Genomic DNA, 8848 nt, shown 5'->3' with positions numbered 1-8848 from the left:
TTTTCAGAAACATAATTACCATTTTTTTCCATTGGGTATCCCAGTAAAAATGTAACAGAGCTGACATTAAAAATGCTTTCAGCCAGTTACCACCGGCTGTGTCATCCCAGCTGCCAGCCCAGCCTGGCACTTTCCTGTCTTGTAAACTGGTACTTAATACATTCTTTGGAGCATTCCCCACTGCACTGGCTGCACAACTGGTCTGACCAGTCGAGTTTTCTTGCCGGACATTCCCAGTGTGAGGTTTAGTGGGAACACAGGTCATGCCACCTCCTGCCACCCTGTGCCACGGGTGACACGAGGGCAATGGGCACAGAACAAGTGCGAGGGGCTGCCTGGACCACAAAGAGGAGGATGCTCTGTGCACCCACCTGGTTTGGCCAGGGCCAGGTGAGCAACGCAGAGAGCAGCATTAGGATATGGTGTCCCCTGTGCCTGCAGCATCCTCATGTTCCTGGGAACTGCTTTTGTCTGGAGACCCAACAGAATCACCACCTAACAGGACCCAGTCACCCTTGTCCTCTACCTGCCTGCCCAGGCTGGCCTTTAGAGGACCAATATGTTGTTTCTGCATTATGTTTTTCATCAGTGCAGCTCCAAGTGCCTTCCAGGGGAAGAAAGTGCCACTGCTGCCATGTCTATGCAAAATGGGAAAGTGATATGCTCGAGGCCACCCGAGCTGGCCGGGCACAGCTTCCCTCTGGCACAGGCTCTACCTGCTACACCACACCACCATCCACCAGCACCGAATCCAAGGCCTCTAGAAACTTTTCTCCTCGTTACATATTTTTGAAATCTCTAGAAAAAAAATGCCACCAACTGAAATTTTTCTAGAGTTTGGGGTTGGTTTTGTGGCACTTGAGAAGTGACACATTCTTCTTTGACAGATGACCTTATATGGCAAAGTGCAGTTCAAACAAGGCTTTTTTACGTGCACAATACAGCCCTTGAAAAGAAGTCTCTGATGAGTAAGGCATCAAGGAGGGTCTGGAATAAAGCAGAGGAATAATGCTGGGAGAAGTCAGACCCACTTGTATCCCAAGGAACAACCGGAGCAAGGAAGGGTTGGAGCTAGGATGGAGAGCAGTCCAAGGGGGAGGCCAGCCCAGGAGCCCACAGAGACGTGGAGGGTCAATCCCACTGACAGCACGGCCAAGGCACCAGGACACCAGCAGTGAAAGGACAACACAGACAAGTCATCCCACAGCAAGTGGAGTAAGGAAGAGAGAGCAAAACAAAGGACATAAAAGAAACTAAGAAAGGGGGAGGAGGGGACACACAGACTGCAACAAAGGAGGGGAGCAACTCTTTATGAGAAGCACAAAGAAGCTTTTCATTAATAAAAGCCGCGGAGACAGCTCGCAGAGCTCGTTTCCCAGACAGAAGCAGACACCACCAGCCCAGCTGGAGAAGGAGCAACACTCAGGGATCCTCAGCACTTCAGCCAAGATACGCTTCCATGGCAAAGAGGCCCCGACTCCTGGCAAATACCAAACCTCCAGGGCAAAACGCATGGTCTGAATCTCCCCTTGAGGAGAGGAACACACAGGGCTGAACCCCAGAGTGGCACTGACTGCTCACAGGCTGCAGCCCCAGCCTGGGGACAGATGGTCTATCATAGGAGCTGTGGACACAGCCAGGGGTGAGGGGGAGCAGAAGCTAAGGAGCCATGGGGGGACAAGTTCAGCTCTCCCAGAGGCAAGAAGCACTTCAGTCAGCTCACTGCCTGAGAGCATGTCACTCCTCCAGCCCAGACAAGGGTAAGCTGCCATGGTTTGTTCATATCCCAAGCTCCTGCCAAGCAGCCATTAAACTGTGTGGAGCAATGCCAAGGGAAGAGAAATTTTATAATTCACTGCCTCTCCTTTTGTGATGGGGAGAGGGAGAGGAAAATCCTTCCTTGGATCACTAAGACCATGCTTGAATCCAGTGCAGGAGGGGGTTGGCCTGCCTAACTTCTATTTTCTTTGTGGAAAGAACATGAGAAACTCCAGTGCCAGGCTGGAGTGAAGTGTCCAGGCAGGATCAGGTTTTAGGACGTATTCACCTTGACCCCCTGCACCAGGAAGGAACAGAAGTGGAAGGACACTCCCTGTGCTTCCCCTCTCACAGCAGCTACTTCCCAGCTCCTGCTCCATCCCTCAGGAGCATCACATACTCAACATGTCCATGTTTTGACCTCTAGCACCTCTGTCTGAGCTCCTGCTGCCACAGGACACGCTGGAAACAGGCATCACTGTGTGGCCAACTAAGAAGTATGAACAGTCTGAAGGTGCTTTCAAGCAGCCAGCCAGCCTGGACATTGCTGTTCAAGGGAGAAGGCTGGAAGGTGCAGATTAAGGCAAAGGATTGGAACACAGCACACTCAGCACACTGTGTCTGCAGGATTTCTGTTGCTAAATCACATGAGCAAAGTGCCAGGTCACAGACTAGACCAAAAGTAAACATTAAAAGTCACTTACCAACTTGTTGTTCTCGTACACATTTTCTTTTTTGAGGGAGTCAAAGTTTCTGAAATACAGAAAGAAGAGAAAAATCTCAGGTTGGTGATGTAGAGATGTGATGCTTCACTTCCAGCTCTCAAGCCTCTCAGAGCCTCACTGGCTCAGGGGACAGAGCACTCCATCCCACCCTCAGACAGCTCCAGAGAGAGCAGTGTGGCAGATCCCACCTGAGAGTCACAGACCTGCTGTACCCAGGACAGAGATGTGCAGCAGGCACAGCATCTGCCCACAGGCAGCACAAGGCAATTTTGGCACCTCTACCCTTGCAAGGGCTGACTCCCACAGCTGCCTGTGGACAGGACGTGTTGATACAAAAACACCCCAGGCAGAATGAGGGGTTCTGTTGAGACAGCCAGGAGCAACCTCTAACTCATGGGGTGGGTTTTTGTTCCCCAGAAAAGCCTTGCTCCTCTCCCACCTCAAAAAGATACACCAATGCCTGCTGGCCAGGTGTTAACACTCTCTCTCTGAAAGTGCTTTCCAGTCACATCCATGTTCTTCTCCTGTCTTGAAAGTTATCTCCACACAGAGAGAGCTCAGCTCCAAGGAGGTCTCTCACGCATCCCCCACACACTGCACTTATCACATGCTTCTCCAGCACACCCATATCCTCTGATCCCAGAAGCTCCTGGGTCCAGCAGCACATGAGTTCTGGCTTCAAATCCTCTTTTTTTCCTCTGGCAGAACTCCACAAAACCAGCACCAGGAATCTGCCTGGGAAAACCTCTGCCCACACCATACTGCATCTGATAACACCAAAGTTGCCAGCAGAAATCTTACTCTGCTTTCCCTAGGGCTGTAACTCTGCTTTCCCTTGGGCTGTAACTTTTCATTTGTGATCATAATCAGTAACTGAAAAGGAAGTGACAATTACTGTTTGCAAATTCAAGCCAAAGTCAACAATTCCTTTCTGCTGTCCCCAGACATCGCTCTCCCTCTTCACCTCCCCCCAGATTTGCTTTCTCACTCGCTGGTCCAACCCAGATGCCACCATCTCTGCACCGTGCTGGGAACTGAGGACCTGGGACATGCTGGGACAGGGATGAAAGCAGAGGGGAGAGTTTGTGCTACTGGAAGTAGAGCCACAGCACAGCACGCTCCCTGAGCCACAGCGGAGCGTGTCCCTTGCTTAGGAAACAGCCATCATCAGCTTTGTTTCAAACTGACTGGCACTTGCTAAACAGGGAATACAAAACTGGCTGCTGGCTGGCAGCCCTGCTCTCCAACACTGCTTCCTTCTGCCCAGGCAAGCGGGCAGGGTCAATTCCCTTCCAATAACCCCGTTTCACTTTACAATCCTTGTGTCTGCTGGCACAGAGCTGAGCGAGAGGCTGACATCTGAGAGGGAATTCTCACTGATACACCGAAAACAGCACCAACGTTTGCATTTCTTGTGTGTAGCACCTTTACATCCTGTGTGGACCCACCCTGTTAGCCCATCCCACGCCTCTGGGATGAGCCAGGGTAACCCTGAGAGGCAGGGCAAGGCTGGCTCACAGCGACCTATTCATGAGACAAACACATGATCTGTATCGCAGCAGGGGAACTTTTTCCACTGCTTGTAACAGCAAGGAGCAAGCCAGGTCCTGTATCTACTCAGCACAGAAAGTGGAGCATTACATCATAAATAAGAGAGGCACCTTAAACAGGCTGGCTCATCATGCCACAGCTTGTGCCTCCTCCCTGCTTCCCACATCTGGTATTGCTATGTGGGATAAGGAGAGAAAGAATGACAGATAAGACCCAGAGGTTAAACTCCCCCAAAGAGCACGTAAAGACAAGGCACATCCCACCTCTAAATCATAGACTCTTTCCTGTGCAAAATCAAAGGGAATTGCAGAGATTTTACTTCAAGCAGCGCTCCTGCCCAAAGATTTCCCTTCCCTGAGACAATGGATTAAAAAGAGCAACAAAAATAATCATGCATCAGAAAACACTCAGAGAAACAATAGATACAACCATCCTTGGGTTAAGTCAGGCCAGAAAATTGGCTTTTTTTAAGAGCCAGCTGAAGGAGGTGACTTCAGCTCTCTGCCTCACTCCCAGTTCTGCTCCCGAATAGTCTCTGTAGCATGGAAATGCAGCAGAACACTGCAAGAGCAAAAAGGAGCTCCTGCTTCCTTGGTCATTCTGACATGTAAGACACTGGAAATACTATTTCTTGTCGGTCAGTGGCCTTCAGCCACACTCAGTGCTGTTTGCTGTGGTGATGTGTACACTCCCTGGCATGCAGCAGAGACCTAAAAACCCCAATCTTTTGATGGAGAGGGTCTCAAATCCCCTTCTCTTCCTCAAAACAGAGTGCAAACAACCAGGTTATTTGGTCATTTCAAGAGTCTCCTGACCTCTCAGCATTACTTTTGCATTACTCTGTCCCTGGCTAGTCAGGTGAACTGCTTACATATAGTATTTCTTTTGGAAATTGATCTTGCTGGTGCATCTCCTATCTTGGAATATCAAAGCTCTCTGGACCAATGCAATCCTAAGACAGTGAAGGTAATACAAACAGAGAAGTAGGAGTTCTCCACTGAGAAAACACAGGCAACTGAATTAATTGGAAGAGGTGAAAAAAACAAATGTGACCCAAGAGAGGCCTCCAGTGTTGGAAACAAATCAGAGTGGAGTTCACTAGCGCACGAATAGCAGAGAAGTTTTTAGCTCCCAAAAAAACCCTTTCCTTAGCAAATAAGTGGCTGAGCATTTCTCATGCCCACAAATCTCTGTGACCACCCCGTGCTCCAGCTGCTCAGACCCAGCACTCACAAATATGCCACAGTCCTCTGCAAGCACATGTGCTTCCATAGGAGGAATCTCTGCTGCTTGCAAGCACTAACTTGATTGGAAACTTGACCTTGGAGCAGACTGAGAGAAAAAAAAAATCCCAGAGCCTTCATGGCACCAAAAAAGTTTCTGCTTTTTGCCATTTTGTGCAGTCAAAAGCATCACCAAAAAACAGAGAGGAGCCCTTTGCCAGCTCCCAGTCTTTGGACAGGGGCTCAAATCCAGCATGCTCTGCTGGGAACGGGACTCTTCAGCTGCGCTCTTTCTGGAGGTGCAAACCTGGGGACGTGGGTCTGGGAACTCCAGGCAGGAGATGTCCCCCATGTGCTGATCCTCCTCTCAGGAATGCTTGTTCCACACTGCCCTGTTCTGGCTGGCAAGTGACAGAGTGCTGCCGGGGTGAGCCCTGAGCCATCCTCCCCCTGCCTACGCCTGTCACACAAACCACAAACCCACCAAGCCAGGCGCCTCTGCTTCACCCCAGCCTCTTGCTGAGGAGAGAGACTGCACACAACCCATGCCCAGCGGGGCCAGGGTGACCTCATCTTCCACCACTGAGCTGACAATGACCTGAAATGCTGCTGGAGGAAAGGGCACCGCTGCTGCTCAGCTGCCAAGGGGGATTTCACCACCAGCCCATTCCCAGAACACCAGCCTGCAGTCTGGGAAAGAGCAAGATCCTGGACGAAGAGAAGGATCTTAATCAAAACCTTTCCTTGACATCTGGCATTAATATCTGAGTGAGCGTGCACAGCTCCCCTGCCTGCTCTAACTCATTCATCAGGATAGGGCCACTAAAATCGTGGCTGAAGCTTGCACAACTTTCACCACCATACGTGGCAGCTGCTGACCTCAGCCTCCTACCATGCTGCCACGAGGCTTCATGTCCCTCCAACAGAAGATGTCCCTGGGCTCTACAATCATCCCAGAAAATGGGCTGGAGCCTGCCTGACACAGAATGTATGCCCAGCTGGGACTGACTCTGAAGCACTCTTCATCTGGGACAAAAAAGAAGTAGATTTCCATGGTAATTCAGCATGGATCTCCACTCCCCCTGAGCATCTTTGCATGAGTGGGAAGTGAGTGGGAAATGCATTTCTAATTTTACACAGCCTGCCCTGTTCACTGGTAGCACACAAGCCAACATCAGCTAAGTTCAAGAGAAGTTATCATATTTTCCATATGTTTTCCAGCAAGAAAACAGGAAGGAAGGAGAGACCCACACCAGCCTGTCCTCTGAGCCACATACCCCACAAGAGAAGCCCATGATTATGTCCATGTTTTGAGCTTGAAGTTTTCCTGGTAATTTTTCAGGCTCCTGCAGGAGAAATCCCCTGCACTCAGCCCAAGAATGTCATTTGTGAAAACCAAGACAGAAAACACACTATTGCAAAACCAGAGCTCCTGCAAACACACCAAGTGCTCCAAACACCAACTGCACCTTTCTAGTTTTACTTTCAGTCTGAAGTTTTTAATCTTTAACTAGGATCTTTGGTAGAAGCAAGGACAGGGGCCCAGGATGAACCCCTGGGAAGCAGGAGTCACAGCCACACTTGCACCCAGCTGCACTTCTCCACTGCTGTCCCCTGCACCAAGAACACTGAGAGAAGCTTTTAAGGATACATGGAGAATCTGCACAAGTATTCCGCCCCAGGATCTGACACATGGCACCTGGCAACCCTGGCCACCAATGACCTGAAACCATTTCCTTCCAGCAGGACTTTGCCCAGTCAATGGTACATGTGGTGCTCTCCTGTATTACAGCACTGACGCTGATGAAGGAGGTCACAAATAAAGGCTTCTCTTACTTTAACCTTCAGGCAGCCCTTGCTGAGCTGGTCCAAGTGAGAAAGAGCTTCTGTGATGTCCCAAATAAAGTCAGGCAGAATGTCCACCATAAAAGAAAATGAATGGGAACAGAGAGATGCCTCAAGGAACATCTCCCCTCTTCAGCACAGAATTTATTTAAGGGATGTCTATCCACTACCCTTGTTGCACAGTTCAAGGACTATAAACAACACACTAAACTGGGCAACAGGATTATTCCAGCTCTCACGTCGCTGAGCCCGTGTACAGCCGTGCGCCGGATGGGCCAGCTGCAGGAAGCAGCCACAGCCCCTCCACAAGGAACACCTCAACCTTTCTGCCCTGGCGTTTTATATTTTTGGGACTGTGAATCAAAGGAAGGAAAGGAATATTTGGAGTCACGTGGATGTGACAACATGTCAGGAAGTCATAAACGGCAACACCATGGTGACTGCCCATGCACTGGGACAACAAAGAGTGCCTGGAGCTCCTGCACTAACCTCCCGCTGCCCAAGTCTGCTCCAGTTTCTGTCAAGTTTCAAGACAACAGAGGAGAAAAAACAGGAGATCTTCTCTTCGGTTCAACCAGAAGCAAGACACCTGCAAGAGGGATGTCTGCACACAAACCCATGTGGCAGGATGTCCTTGGAGCATGAGGAAAATGGCAGAATACATGGTACAGGAGGAAAACTGCAGTACAGACCACCCAACCTGTTCCTCACCCAGCTGGGCACATCTGACCAGGAGAGACCTAACACTTAAATCAATATTCCTGGGCACTATTTCCAGTGCTCCCTTGCCTGAATCTTCCCCCTCAATCCCCCCATCTCAAAGTCCAAAGAGCCCAGAAGGGAAAAAAAAACCAACCAAAAAACCCAGCCGATAAAGCAGGATCTTTGACTCCCTTTGGTGATCCACCTTCCCAGATGTTAACATTTGGGCAAGGACAGTTCAAAACCCACAGGGCACCAGCAACGGCACCAGCAAGGTGTGGAAAGCACTTAACCTCCCACAGACAGAGCTCTAGATGGGAAGAAAAAGGATGTGCAGGAATCCAGTGGCTGTGGGGCCCTGCCCTTTCACTGCATTTTATTTAAATAGCCCTCGCCTTGCGACCTGTGAGCGCTGCGCTGCTGTCGGGCTGAGCGAGGAGAGCCCAGCCAGAGCAAACACAAGAGCAAAGAAGGAAACACTGCCCCAAAGATCAGTGCCTGAACTTGTTTTGCAATGGAAAGGACACATTTAGAACATTTATAATCCAGCTACTGAGGGAAGAAAAGGGAAAAAGGAAAAATATATGGAAAAAAACCAGCACGTAGGCTGGGAGAGTGGAGCTTTTCTCTTGGAGATTCTGAGCGTGGGTGTGAGCAGAATGCTGCTGGTGATGTGCCCGCAGGGAGGGCAAGAGCCCAAGGAAGGTGGAAGGCCGGGGGTCCACAGCTCGATGGACGGCGGGATGGCCACAGCCCATCCACAATTCGATGTAAGGCGGGATGGCCACAGCCTGGCGAGGGGTCCTGGGCAGATGGAGAACCCGGGATCTGCAGCTCGATGGACGGTGGGGTGGCTGCAGCCCAGCGAGGGCTCTGCGGGGATGGAGGGCACGGGGTCCGCAGCTCGATGGACGGCGGGATGGCCACAGCCCAGCGAGGGTCCCGGGCCGCGAAGCGGGGCTCCCACCCTGCCGGAGCGGCAGCGCGGCCCTCGACGCCCGGCACGGTACTCCCCTGCGGGCGGGGCGGGGTCGGCGGCGGAGG

At 50.9% G+C, this 8848-nt stretch overlaps 1 protein-coding gene across 1 annotated transcript in view; it reads right to left on the bottom strand.

The window, feature by feature from the left end:
• The window catches only part of MICALL2 (MICAL like 2), a gene marked incomplete at its 5' end in the record, with an annotated part of 18368 nt that extends 15411 nt beyond the window's left edge, over window positions 1–2957 (bottom strand). Inside the window, 2 exons of the mRNA XM_017734297.1 lie at window positions 2463–2511; window positions 2923–2957. Coding sequence (XP_017589786.1) covers window positions 2463–2511; window positions 2923–2957 — 84 coding nt within the window. The remainder of the gene's footprint in view (window positions 1–2462; window positions 2512–2922) is intronic.
• Between the last annotated feature and the right edge of the window lie 5891 nt (window positions 2958–8848).

This window comes from Corvus brachyrhynchos, unplaced genomic scaffold (genome assembly GCF_000691975.1).
Source record: "Corvus brachyrhynchos isolate BGI_N302 unplaced genomic scaffold, ASM69197v1 scaffold5, whole genome shotgun sequence".
Taxonomy (NCBI): Eukaryota; Metazoa; Chordata; class Aves; order Passeriformes; family Corvidae; genus Corvus; species Corvus brachyrhynchos.
The sequence above is the reverse complement of the archived record's forward strand: the minus strand, read 5'-3'. Positions and strand labels throughout refer to the sequence as shown.